The sequence below is a fragment of the Erinaceus europaeus genome, chromosome 15, assembly GCF_950295315.1.
Source record: "Erinaceus europaeus chromosome 15, mEriEur2.1, whole genome shotgun sequence".
Taxonomy (NCBI): domain Eukaryota; kingdom Metazoa; phylum Chordata; class Mammalia; order Eulipotyphla; family Erinaceidae; genus Erinaceus; species Erinaceus europaeus.
In genome coordinates, this window is record NC_080176.1 from 41,043,516 (window position 1) to 41,057,587 (window position 14,072).

At 38.1% G+C, this 14,072-nt stretch overlaps 1 protein-coding gene across 1 annotated transcript in view; it reads right to left on the reverse strand.

Annotated features, from left to right (window-relative positions):
- Window positions 1-1,728: 1,728 nt before the first annotated feature.
- Window positions 1,729-14,072, reverse strand: part of CHST9 (carbohydrate sulfotransferase 9) — a 400,006-nt gene continuing 387,662 nt past the window's right edge. Inside the window, exon 5 of the mRNA XM_060173646.1 lies at window positions 1,729-4,538. Within this exon, the coding sequence (XP_060029629.1) occupies window positions 3,456-4,538 (1,083 nt within the window). The 3' untranslated portion in view covers window positions 1,729-3,455. The remainder of the gene's footprint in view (window positions 4,539-14,072) is intronic.

Here is a 14,072-nt window from a genome sequence, read left to right on the forward strand (position 1 = left end):
TAAGGGAAGACAGAAGGGAGGAAAAGAAGAATGACCACCTGGAGAGATGAAGCTGTGTGGGCACCAAGTCCCAGTGATAAAATCTGATGGCAACAAGACAAAAAGAAAACAATATGATGTCTGTTTTCTTCAGGCAAAATTTGTTTAGAAATTTCAGGAATCTCTCTCTCTCTCCTTTTCTATCACTCTCATCACCAGAGCTATCACTGGGACTCAGTACATGAATGACTCTATTTTTCTAAGTAGTCATTTTCTTCCTTTCTTTTTCTCTTATTTATTTTTGACAGAGGATGAGAGACACAGAGGAGAGACACCTGCAGCACTGCAGCATTACTCCATCACTTGTGAAGTTTCCTCTCTGCAAGTGAGAACCAGGGTCTTGAGCCTGGACCCAAGTGCATCATAACATGGTCACGTTTGCGCCCTATTAGGTGAGTTAGCACCCCTGGATTTTGAAAAAAAATGGAGAGGGGAGGAAGGAAGCCAAATTTCTTACAGAATCTGATTTTCTTGGGTTAGTTTACCCTCTCAATTTTTGGCTGTCTCTATCCAATAAATAAAGATAAAAATAATTAAAATGAGGCCTGCCCAGAGTGTAACTGTTGCCAAAAAACAACAACAAACAAACAAAAAAAGATCCTTAAGGTTTAATTAGAGGGCTTACAACTATAACTATATTTTGGAGAATCTCAAAATTAAAATAGCAACACTGGACATCTAAAAGATAAATTTATATTTGGTCACAACCATTTCAGAACAAATCCAAGAGACTCTCTAAAGAAGTGGTGATGCTTAAACCTGAGATTGGTGCATGGGCAGAATGCACAAGGTGATGTGACTGGTCTCACAGGATACTTCAGGAGAGATAGATGGAAAAGGTCTTTAAAAATCACAAGGGGGGAGTCGGGCGGTAGCACAGTGGGTTAAGCTCACATGGCACAAAGTACAAGGACAGGCCTGAGGATCCTGGTTCCCCACCTGCAGTGGAGTCGATTCACAGGCGGTGAAGCAAGTCTGAAGGTGTCTTTCTCTCCCCCTCTCTGTCTTACCCTCCTCTCTCCATTTGTCTCTGTCCTATCCAACAACGACAACAATAATACTACAATAATAAACAAGGGCAACAAAAAGGAAATAAATAAATATAAAAAAAAATCACAAGGGATCCAGAATAATGACTGGCTCCTTTGCTCTTACCATGAATAAAAAAATAAAAAAACCCTCATTATTAAAGAAGAATAGATATGTTAAAATGTTGTTCTTTCTTTCACAAACCCACAGGGTCCTTGAGACTCACAACCAGCCATGTTGTTAATTGGTATCAGAGAAAATATGTTATCTGTTGGCACATGGGCCTCATGGAAAAGGGTGGGAAGGGATTACATCCACCAAAATGGCTTTTATAGGGCATTGTGAGTCAGTATATTCCATTTACTCCTCTGCTCTATCACCAGTGACATCGTCACACAGCTACAATGTAATGTGTCTATACACACACTACATACATTCCATCCTACTAAGTGCATTTTAAATAATATTAAGAGAGACAGGTCCTTAATCCTGTATTTTTTGTGGTTCCTTATATGGTTTTAGAGGTAACTGAGAAGAGTACCTCCATCCTTTGCAGCAAATGCCACCTAAAATTAGTTTTGGAGTTGAAATTCAGACTTTATTCTGTTTTTTATTCTCTCTTATAGAAAGATACTTTTGACATGTCTTAAGTTACTAGGATATCATTCTTTATGGAATGGCAAGACTTAAATTATACAGTGGAAATACTCTACAGTCAAACACCTTGAAAGCAGAAAGCAGAGTGTATGAGGCAAGAATAAATGGAGTGGGAAAGTCGTAAAAGGTTGGTTTGGAAGGTTTACTACTTATGGTCTGGCCGGCCTTGCATTTACTCACTACTTAGGAGACTCAGATGGGGCAAAGTAGGTGTGTGAAAAGTGAACCAATTCATGAATACTCAGCCATGAAATGGAAATACAAAATGAAATAGTATGACTATATCGCTATGCAAGTTCTATTAATATTCAGATATGAATTCTTACTTTTCTTTGAAAGGTGCTTCTAAGTCTTTACTAGAGTGATATTTGAGAACATGTATAGCAAATGCATTTAAACGGGGTTTGCATGCATTCTGCTTGACTCAGGCTAACAGCTGACCAATTAAAATAAATTCCCGATCAGAGAATGTTTCTTTTAAGTTAGGGTTCTTTGGAAAAAAATGTCTACACTCCATTATAGCTTTTCACAGGGGTGACACATGGCCTTATTTTCCAAAGACTTTAATTTAATATTGGAATGTAATGCTATGTGACTTTCTTAGTATAGAATCTTTAAACTTAAAAACCACCTAAATTTGTTTATGCATAAGCCTATTAAAATGTTTCTAGGGGCTCTTGTTAGTTGACTTTCTATAATATGATCTATCTTTGAAGTAGTATATTAGTTTTTAAAAAGTCATTCTCAAACTGAATAATTAAACTAAAAACAAAAGCTATTCTTAGGGTACATGCCATATACAAAACCATGCACATGATGCTTTGATTCAAATAATATTCTTATAGAAAACTTATTGTTTGAGGTCTATATTAAGAGTGGCAACTTTTGTTCTTCATGCTTATTCCATCCTGAAACAATTTACTCCTTCACAATTAAACCAGAATTGGGAGCACATTTCTATCTGAAGAGGCTTAAAGGTCTTGAGTTCCTGTTTCAGAAACAACAAACTTTAGCGCTTGTATTCATTCTGTCTATGTATAGAGGGCTCAGAAGAAAAATCCATTCCCTTAAGTTTTTCACGAGCAAGAAAAGTTGTCTTTTTTCTCTGATGTTAAAATTGTTGTGCATGTTTTTATTGGCTGCTGAATACAAAATGACGTAGTCTCATCTAGGTTTTTTTTGTTAGATTCTCATATTGTAAATCACATAGTAAGTTCCCCTCTAAAGCAAAATGCTTATATCCAAAATACCACTCAAAACTGATTTATCATTACAGCTAACAGAAAGGTTCTCAGAGTATAAGAGAAAGATCCAGTGTTTGATTAACATGTCACAGACTGGCAAAAATATATCCATGCACATTAAAGAATAAATCCCAGGATGTAGATCTATACCCATGCGGTTTTATATCCCTTTTCCTATCATTGCAAGAGGCTGTTGTAGTTAATGTAGCAGCTGGCTAGGTTATTGTTTCTGTAATACAATCCATAATGCAAAAGCAGTTCTTTCCAAACATTTTAGAGCAACTCGAGTTGTTTACATGTGTCTGTTAGGTAATTTTCCTATAAGTTTGTGCCAATTGTTGACATATTATTTGGTTGAAGTATTCATTAAATCAAGACAACTGCATTTAGTTAAGTTGCTCTCATCCAGAGCACACAGAGAAATTATAATAGCTAATTTGAGGCAATCTTCATGAAGGAAATAGAGTATCAGAAAATGAAAGCAAACTACAAAAATGGAATTGTATAATTAAACATTAAATAGTCCAAATAATAAAAATCATAGATTAATTGTCTCTCAGTTCTAGTCAAATCCTTTAAATACTGTCTTACAACCTGGGCATTGGTTCTTTCATCCGAAGAATGTCTATCCTTAAAATTTGGAAATTTCAGCTCTTTTGGAGCACCAATAAGCTGTAAAAAGTAGTTGGCATCTTCTTCTAAAGTTTCAAATTTCCCTACAAAATCATAGTTGATCAAACATGGATAGCAGAGCTTGCTAACCTTTTCCCAGTGAATGTCCATCCCTACTGGACGGTGGGAATCCAGCAAATAGTGGACAAACTCTTTGAATTTGACTCCAGATCCATTGTTTAGTGATTCTTCACAGGCATTTGGCCGATACTTCTTTATAATTGCCTTTCCAAATATTGGGTGGTAATAACTATTGGGGTGTTCAAATTTATCCCTAAATGCTGATACTAATCTTTCCATGGGATCCCGAATGAACACAGCTTTCGTGTAGGTATTTAAACGAGTATATATTCCTCTTAAGTCAAAGCTATCTAGTGTTTTCAAATATTTTCCATAGTGGACAGCATCATGGGAGATGTTATATGTAGAGGGAGCTAACCCACTTAGTACCATCAAAATTCTTTTCCAGTTGGAACAGCCAGCCTTGGGTACTTCACAGTACAAGATTTTGTGTTTATCTTCTACATAGATCCTGGATACTACATGGAAAAGACGTGATTGAAAATGACTCATGCCACCATATTTCTTGCAAAACTCTTGAAGGAAAGACCTACGCATCTCTTGGGTCAAATCAGTTTTCTTCCATTTGTCATCTCTAACTAAACTTTTGTTTAAAGGATGAATGGCCAATGGCCAACTCATTTCACCAAATTTCTTTGGAAGGGTGTTAGTTCTTCGATGCTTTTCAGTCATCCTAATGGTTGGAGATGCTGTTGTCTTACTCAAAGCTTGACTCTCCCCTTGAGAATGGTTGGTCTTTGTTAATACCCTAGTAGGTCTCTTAGAGTTCAGTAGGAAGTTTTCCTTTGGATCTTCAGGCATGTGGAACTTGGGATTCTGTTAAAACAGAAATGGAGATATGTTTAATACAGTATACATAAGTATACTAGAAAAGGAGCTTAGTATAGTTGCTGTTAAAACTATCAAGCAGAGGGGCTCAGGTGGTGGCTCACCTGGTTGAGCACATGTATTACAAAGTGCAAGGACCTAGGTTCGAGCCCCTGTCCCTACCTGCAAGAGGAAAGCTTAGTGAGTGGTGAAACAGTCCTGCAGGTATCTCTCTGTCTCTCTGTCCCTCTCTATCACCCCCTTCCCTCTGAATTTCTGGCTCTCTGTCCAATAAATAAAGATAACTTAAAAAAAAAAAACTATCAAGCAGAGCCAATTTTATGTAAGCTGTCAGGGCAATTTAGCAAAGCATGTTGGATATACACTGTATAGTAATCTTCCTCACAGAAAAGAAAACAATGGAAAATGGTATCCATGCATCATCATGAACCAAAGTTTCACCAGTTATGTTAAGTATATTTGAATTACTGACATGTTTTATTCATTTAATGTTAACATGTTATAGGGCATTAGTAAACTTTCTCAGGCTAAAGTATCTGAATACTATGGAGACATGACTACTATTTATTGACTTGAATATATTATCCCTGATACTTTTATTTATTTTGTTCTATCATTGCATCTATAGTTATCATGCAACCCTAAAAATGCAAAAATATATAAAGTAGAAAAGGCCCTGAATATTCATCTTAGCACTGCCTATAAAGCAATAGAATATAACTTAATCATTCCTTATGTCAAGGGTTCTTCAGTTACTGAGGAACATGCAACATTTAACCATTCAGTGGAGCTGAATACAGATATAAAATGTAGCTTGATTTAGGTTATTTTAAACCATTTACTTATACATTAATGAGAGACAGAGAGATCATTACTCTAGTATATGTGGTGCCAGGGATTGAACTAATGACCTCACACATCAAGTCCTGTACTCTACCAGTCACCTTCCTCCTTGCAGGACTGAAACTTGATGTTTTCGAGAAGATTTGTAACACTAAGAACAATTTAAAGCTGTAAATTATATCTTGAAATTGTGGCAAGTCAAATTATAATATCCCAGTGGTCGCTAGTTTTTAAGCATTTGGAAAGTAATGCATTTTTCACCTTAGAAAATATTTTATTTTTCTAAACTATTTTATCACAATAACTATTTCTGTGATGTGTTGCCCCTGGATGTACACTTTTTTTTTTTTTTTGCCTCCAGGGTTATTGCTGGGGCTGGGTGCCTGCTATGAATCTGCTGCTGCTACTTTTAATGTCATTTTTGTTGTTGTTGCCCTTGTTATTTATTGTTGTTGTTTTTATTGCTGTTGTTGGATAAGACAGAGAGAAGTGGAGAGAGGAGGGGGAGACAGAGAGGGGCAAAGAAAGACAAACAGCTGTAAACCTGCTTCACAGCTTGCGAAATGACCCCCCTGCATGTGGGGAGCTGGGGGCTCGAACTGGGATCTTTAAACTGGTCCTTGCACTTTGTGCCATGTGCACTTAACCCACTGAGTTACCGCCCAGCTCCCCTGGATGTACAATTTTACTGTTCTCAGGATAATTTTTACTTTTACATTCAGAGAGACAGACAGAGAAAGGAGAGACAGTAAAGTATTGGAACTGCCCCCATATTCAAGGCATTTCCATGTGATGCTGGGTCTTGGATCTGGCCATGCACAATGCAATGCACATGCTGCACTCAGGAAATAACTTCTGACCCATATCATAATAATTTAAGAACTGCAACCATACCATTGTATAATTCCACTACTCCATAAGATCGTTGCCCTTTCTCAAGTAAAAAACGACAAGGAAATTGAGAAAAGTGCCATGCCATGCTCTTTAAAGTTGAATCAAAAATAAGATGCCAGTTTTATTCTTTATCATATAATTTTTTATTTTTTTAATTTTAATATTTTTTAATGAGGGAGATAAAGATATAAAGAAAGACTAGAGCACCTCCAAAGTCCCAGGTTCAATCCCCCACACCAACATAAGCCAGAGCTGAACAGTGCTCTGGTTAAGAAAAAAAAAAGAAAGAAAGGCCAGAGCACTGTTCAGCTCTGCTTATGGTGATGCTGGGGATAACATCTACTCTTTATTAGATCATATGTACCCAGCGACACTTGCGCAAACTGAGTATAAGAAAACATAGAAGGTAAGATTTGCAAGATGGCGCTCTCTGATTTGGAATTCGCTCAAGATTTGTGATGAACAAGCCGTGAAGCAGGTCTGCAGGTGTCGTTTATTCCCCCTCTCTATCTTCCCCTCCCCCTTGATTTCTCTCTGTCCTATCCAATAAAACGAAGGGGAAAAAAGAATTGTGATGAATAGCTTCTACCCTGGACAGACTAGTAAACCTTTGACAGTCTCTGAGCAGAGAAATAAACTGATTTCCTTTAGATTTGAAAAGGATGAATGATCACAAGACAGAAGTGGAGGAAACTATATAGGGCTGTCAGCATGTTATTGAGAAAAAAGTTGGACAAATTATGTGCAGCCTAGTGAAGGGGGAGTAGTGGTAGGGAATGTTTTCTTAGGGATATGTAGCTAGATTGAGGAAAGAGTTGCATTTACATATATTAAGCTCAATATAGACAGTGCCATTGTACCCCTAGTGTCTAGAATGATCTATATCCTATAATAATTATTCTCATTTACTGAATAGGTAAACTATGAGTAGAATTAGAAGTAATAATTATTCAAGTTTGGGGAAATATCACAAGTTACACAACAGACTGAGGGATCCAATTTAGTCCCAAGCACAAGCTAGAGTTGAACAGTGCTCTGGTCAAAAAGAAACAACCAACCAAACAACCAAACAACAAATTAAATGATTTCTAGCAAGCTGAGCAAAAGAGCAATAGAACGAAGCAACGAGGAAGAGAAAAACCTATAGACATCATGGTCATTGCACTAGTTGAGCTTTAAAGTGGTTTTGCTAATTCTGGTACAAAAACTCCTAACTACCATATTCGATTAGGTCAACTATTTGGGTTTTACCTTTAAAACCTTATGCTTGCTATCTTCTCAGAGGCTGACAAGATGGATTCATTTTTAATCAACTATTTGTAGCTCATAAAATTTGTGTTGAGAATTGACCATTTGACTTGACATTCATAAATAACATCATTGTGGGATTATCAGTTGACTGCATGGACAAAGAGTATAGGACTGAAATAAAACTGACAATATAGCCCTATTGCAATTATAAATAATACATGTTATTACTACTGTTTTCATAGTGGTAGTCATGGTGATAATATTTTATCCCAGTATCCCAGTGACCCAGTGAGTTTCAGAACTCTCCAACTGTCCATTAGTATTCATTCAGGAATTTGTCTTTATCCCTGCCCTAAGTTCTCTCCTCTACCCCACTATTAAAAACAAATGAAGGCTTCCATTGTGCCCTCTGGACCTCCTGCTTGTGATCACCAAATTCCCTTTTAATCTTTAGGGACTTCTGGAATGTTTGTTTCCCATGACTTTCTCTAAATGAAACTTGGCTGGTCCCCAAGACTCTGCTTCCGAGGCACTTTCTCATGTGGAAAGATAGCAAACTTCACTTCTTTGAACCAACCGTCTAATCCAGAAGACAGGAAGCAATTTTCATATACTCCTGCTGCTTCCCAGGCATTTCCTTTAGCGCTTACTTCCTATTGCCTCTGTTCATGCTTTCATCTGATTTTACCACTGACCTTTTCTACTATATGTAACTCAGACTGTGCTTCTTTAACCCCACTCTCATTTGTGTGTGTCTGCCACTCAACAAACTCTTAGTTTTTGACATTTTCACCTTTATCAAGCATTCTACACTCTATAGACTTTGGTATGGCCAGAACCTGCACCCTATCCATCATGTCTCTCATCACCACTATCTAACCTTCCAGCTCACCGTAGTTACTTCCAGCTTTGTAGTTCTTTGATCACTTCCACTGTTACCCAACCTCTTAGCCTGTAAGTGTGCATGTTTTTTTTTTTTTTCCTGCTTTAACTTTCAGGAAGTCACTATAGGCAAGCTTTCCTTGATCACTCTGTCTAGATTATCTTCCCTTCTGAGATTTTCTCCCATAAAGCTCCACTTACTTTCCTCATAACACATATCACAGCATGGCATAATTTTACTTATTCACTTCCCATGCTGTCATTTTCCAGCCCACTCTACTTCTATTACACTAGAGTAGGACTGCAGAAGTCTTACCCAATAACATTGCTTGCTTGCATCTCTGGTGCATAGGAGACGACCATGAATAACTTTCAGATGAATAGATGTGATTATAATGTAAGGATGGATTTTTAGGCAATCATCTTATGAATTTTTTTGCTAAGAACAAGGGTCATGGAATGGTCAAGGTTAAGTTGGACAAATAATTTGCCAATTCTTATTGAGGTGATGAAAATCTATATTCAAACAAGACTTTGGCAGAAAATAAGACAAACAAAATAGGCATATGTAGAGCTGATTAGGCTAAAGTAGGTATGGAGGGTTTGGAACCTTACCAACTGCCAAATAAGATTGTTTCAAAGTCACTCAGTGATGCCATAGGACTCTGGGAATCTTGCCAGTAATTTGAAACCTCAGGTCTCACTGTGGAAACCCTGAAGTAGACTATTTGGAGGGTGGAGCACTTGATCTAATTGAAACAAGTTCCCCTAGGTACCACACGGGCAGTAATTTGCGATTGGGAATCACTGAGCTTCAGCACAGCCAAGAAAAGTGAAAATATATAAGAATTCATTCCAAACTGTCCAAGAGAGAAAAACATACTCCCAGCCTGTCTCTCTCTTTCCCTAGTGGGGAAGGGCTCTGGGGAAGCAGAGCTCCAGGACATATTGGTGGGGTTGTCTGTCCAAGGAAGTCTGGTATAAGGTGGGCATGCACATTTCAGTAAGTAGAGACAGGGATATCACATAAGCCTATGCATGTATCAGATGAAACAACTTCTACAATAACTCACTTTCCCTTGTTGGAAGACCATGTTGTTGAAGAACAAGGTACTGCCCAGAAAATAGGAGTGGTTACAGGTATGGTGGCTTGGAAAGGTGGAGGGGGGCTTGGATTTTAAAAGAAAGACACATTCTTTGCTCTCTCTCTGCCTGGGGATCATTATGTAAATGTTAACTTGGTCCTTCTCTTTCTCTCTCTCATTTTCTCATGCCCTAACATTTGAATGTTCTCAATTTTCCTAAATAAAAGATTAAAGTGATTGAATTTTCATGCTCTCTCCTTAATTCTTTGTTGAGAAAAACTTTTTAATATGGGAGGAACAAACTCCAGCTTATCCTTTCCCTCTTAAACAATGTTACCCAAGTACCTTTCTATCTTTCTTTTTGTCTCTATGAAATAGATATTTAAGAACAGTACTACCAGTTTCATTATGTTCTTTTTAAAAAATAGTTATTTATTTATTCTTTTTGTTGCCCTTGTTGTCTTATTGTTGTAGTTACTATTACTGTTACTGATGTCGTTGTTGTTGGATAGGAGAGGAAAAAATGGAGAGAGGAGAGGAAAACAGAGGGGGACAGATAGACACCTACAGACCTGCTTCACTGCCTGTGAAGTGACTCCCCTGCAGTTGGGGAGCCGGGGTCTCGAACCGGGATCCTTGTGCTGATCCTCTCACTTTGCGCCACATGCACTTAACACGCTGTGCTACCTGAGCTTAACCTACTGCACTATATCCTGACAAGAGACACTTAATCTCATTTTCCAAAGGCAGTGAGAGTGATATACCTACACCAGCGTATGCTCTGCAGGTAGGTGGCTTTGAGCCTAGGAATTTCAGGTTAAGTCAGGATTTCCAGGCCAGTGGTGGAAGAATAATACAGGAGAGGTCAAAGTGGCATATACCCAACCTTAGGTTGGTAATTAGAAGCTGAAAAGGACAAAGGAGGCATGGAGTTGTTAGTTTTATTCTTTCTCTCTGCACCTCCCTCCAAGATTAAGAATTAAGAAGGAGGTATAAAAGCTTAAAAAAAAAAAGAGAGATTGAGATACAATGAAAACAACAACACAGGCATATGGGATGACTTCTTCAAAAGAAGTAACATATGGACATATTACCAGAGGGGAAAAAAAGAGAGAAGAATGGGAAGAAAACATGCTAGAGGAAATAATAGAAAAAAACTTCCTCACCCTAAATAACAGAAATAACATTAAGATTTAAGAATCCCAGAGAGTCCCAAACAGAATCAAACCAGACCTGAAGACACCAAGTCACATCATAGTTACAATGGAAGGAAGTAAGCATAAAGAAAGGATCCTGAAGGCTGAACGAAAGAGACAAAAAAATCACATACAGAGGAAAAGCCATAAAACTATCAGCAGGCTTCTCCACACAAACCCTAAAAGTCATTAAAAGAATTGCAAGATAAAAGAAAAAGGAAAAAAAAAACCTAGTATAGCCAAAGGCCCTTTGGAATATAACTAAAATATGCCTAGTAGCTATCTATAAAATGGAGGACTCCCCAACTCTTTATCTGCACTATTCCAGCCTTTAGGTCCATGACTGGTCAACAATTTGTTTGGCTTTGTATGTTAACTCTCTTTTCAACCACCAGGTTCCAGATGCTACCATGATGTCAACCAGACTTCCTTGGACAGAGGACCCCCGCCAATGTGTCCTGGAGCTCTGCTTCCCCAGAGCCCTTCCCCACCAGGGAGAGAGAGAGACAGGCTGGGGGTATAGATTGACCTGTCAATGCTCATGTTCAGTGGGGAAGCAATTACAGAAGGCAGACCTTCAACCTTCTGCATCCCATAATGATCATCCATACTCCCAGAGGGTTAAAGAATAGGAAAGCTATCAGGGGAGGGGATGGGATACAGAGTTCTGGTGGTGGTAATTGTGTGAAGTTGTACCCTGCTTATCCTACAGTTTTGTCAATGTTTCCTTTTTATAGATAAAAAAATTAAAAAAGAGAATTGCAAGATATCTATCAAGCTTTCAATGAAAAAAGAGTTTTAACCAAGGGTAGTATATCCTGCTAGACTGTCATTCAGACTAGATGAAGGGATAAAAACCTTCTCAGACAAGGAACAGTAAAAGGAGGCAACTATCACCAAGCCTATCCTGAAAGAGGTTCTAAAAGATAGAGATATAAGCATTAAAAACATGACCAAAAATCTTGACATTTATTAGAACAAACAAAAAATTATTGAATAATGACACTGAAATACCTTTAATCCATAAAATCAGTAAATGTCAATGGCTTACATTCACACATTAGAAGGTGCAGAGTAGGAGATCAGAAAAACAGTCCCAGAAACTTCTGAATCAGAACACAAGGTGACTCATTTCTGTTGTTCAGGTACCAACAGACTGGAGGTCGCATCACACAATAATTGATCAGCAACAGCCAGGATACAAATAAAAATATAACAAAAATGGTTAGGTAAAAAAAAAAAAAAAACTACTACAACAATTGTTGGGTAGTATGCCACCTCCCCCTGGCTTCTGCTTAACCATATGCCTATATAGGGATTTACTGATCCAAAGCTTTGGTCTATTTACATAAATCACTTTTACATTTACATAAAGCACTCCCTCCAGGGCATTGGTGGTTCAGTGATAGGATTCTCGCCTGTTCCGCCCCCTCCTTGTCACACTCTGATTTTCACCAGTCACTTTTCTCTCCACCCTCTCTATATCACATCCTGTTTCCACCCTACTTGGAGAGTATAAAAACAGCTGCTCTTCTGATTAAAGACACTTGGAAATTGCTTTCCGGCTCCGAGAGTTCCAGAGTGTATCTCCTGCGGAAGTTAGTGCGGCACGAGTTCCTGATCCCTCTCCCACGCAGCAGCCTAGATCGACTCCAGTTGAGTTCTCTCCAAGCCAGAGAGCACTAGCTCGGGAAGAAGTACCCTCAGGCTATCCCGGCAAACAATGAACCAGGACAGGAGTCCATAAAAAATTCCAAGCATGCCAGAAGCAACTAAGAATTGAAGAAAGTATCCAAATATTAATTGAGGCATTAATCAAAGAAGTGAGGAAAACTTTTGAGGAAAATGCTATCAGAAATAGGGAAATAACCAATGAGACCCTGAAAGCAAACATGAGCTATCTCAGGGTAATTAAAGAACTGAAATCTGTACTACCTGAGGTAAAAGGCCAGCTAGTAGAACAAGCTAATACTGTAATTGAACAAGGTAAAAAAAAAAAATAGCTGAACTGAAGAAGGAAGATTAAGGGAGGGAGAATATAATAACAGAAACAAAATATAGAATTAGCCAGACTGAGAATGAACTAAAGAAAACTAAGAAAGAAGTAAAAGAGCTAAAAAGAAAGGAGAGAGAGAGACACTGAAAACAACAGAGAACCCTTGTGGACTGCTGGTAGGAATGTAAATTTGTCTAACCCCTGTTGAAAGCAGTCTGGGGAACCCTCACGAGGCAAGAAATGGACCTTCCATATGACCCAGTAGTTCTTCTCCTAAGGATATATACTAAAGAGTCAAATGCACCCATCCCAAAAGATATGTGTATACCTATGTTCATAGCAGCACAATTCATAATAGCCAAAACCTGGAAACAACCAGGTGTCCAAAAGCAGATGAGTGGCTGAGAAAGTTGTGATATATATATATATATATATATATATATATATATATATATATATATATATATATATTGAAATAATGTTCAGCTATTAAGAATAAAGAATCCACTTTATCCTACCCATCTTGGATAGAGCTAGAAGGAATTATGTTAAGTAATATAACCTAGAAATAGAAAGATGAGTATGGGATGCATAAACAGAAGCTGATGTGGAAGAACAGTTAGAGAAATGCAAAGCATAATTTGACAGAGTTTGTAGTATTGCACCAAAATAAAGAAACCCTGAGGGTGGGGGTGAGGAGGGGTGATTTTCATCTTCACTGAAGGTGGTGGGAGTAGGGATACAGACCTTTGGTGGCAGGAATGGTTTTAATATATTCACCTATTAAGCTACAGTCATATAAATCACTATTTAATCAATATGAGAGGGAAAAACAAATTGAATGTTTTGAGCTTTTTAATGCATAGAATTCAGTTCTGAGTATATATTCCTTAAAACTAAGCACTTCAGGTTTCAAATGAGTAAACTGATTGAATTTTAACATTAGGCCTAAATTGTTAATGCATTTCTTTTTTTTTTAATTTAATTTAATTTTTTAATTTTTTTATTTAAGAAAGGATTAATTAACAAAACCATAGGGTAGGAGGGGCACAATTCCACACAATTCCCACCACCCAATCTCCATATCCCACCCCCTCCCCTGATAGCTTATCCATTCTCTATCCCTCTGGGAGCATGGACCCAGGGTCATTGTGGGTTGCATAAGGTAGAAGGTCTGGCTTCTGTAATTGCTTCCCCGCTGAACTTGGACGTTGACTGGTCGGTCCATACTCCCAGTCTGCCTTTCTCTTTCCCTAGTAGGGTGGGTCTCTGGGGAAGCAGAGCTCCAGGACACATTGGTGGGGTCTTCAGTCTAGGGAAGCCTGGCCAGCATCCTGATGACATCTGGAACCTGGTGACTGAAAAGAGAGTTAAC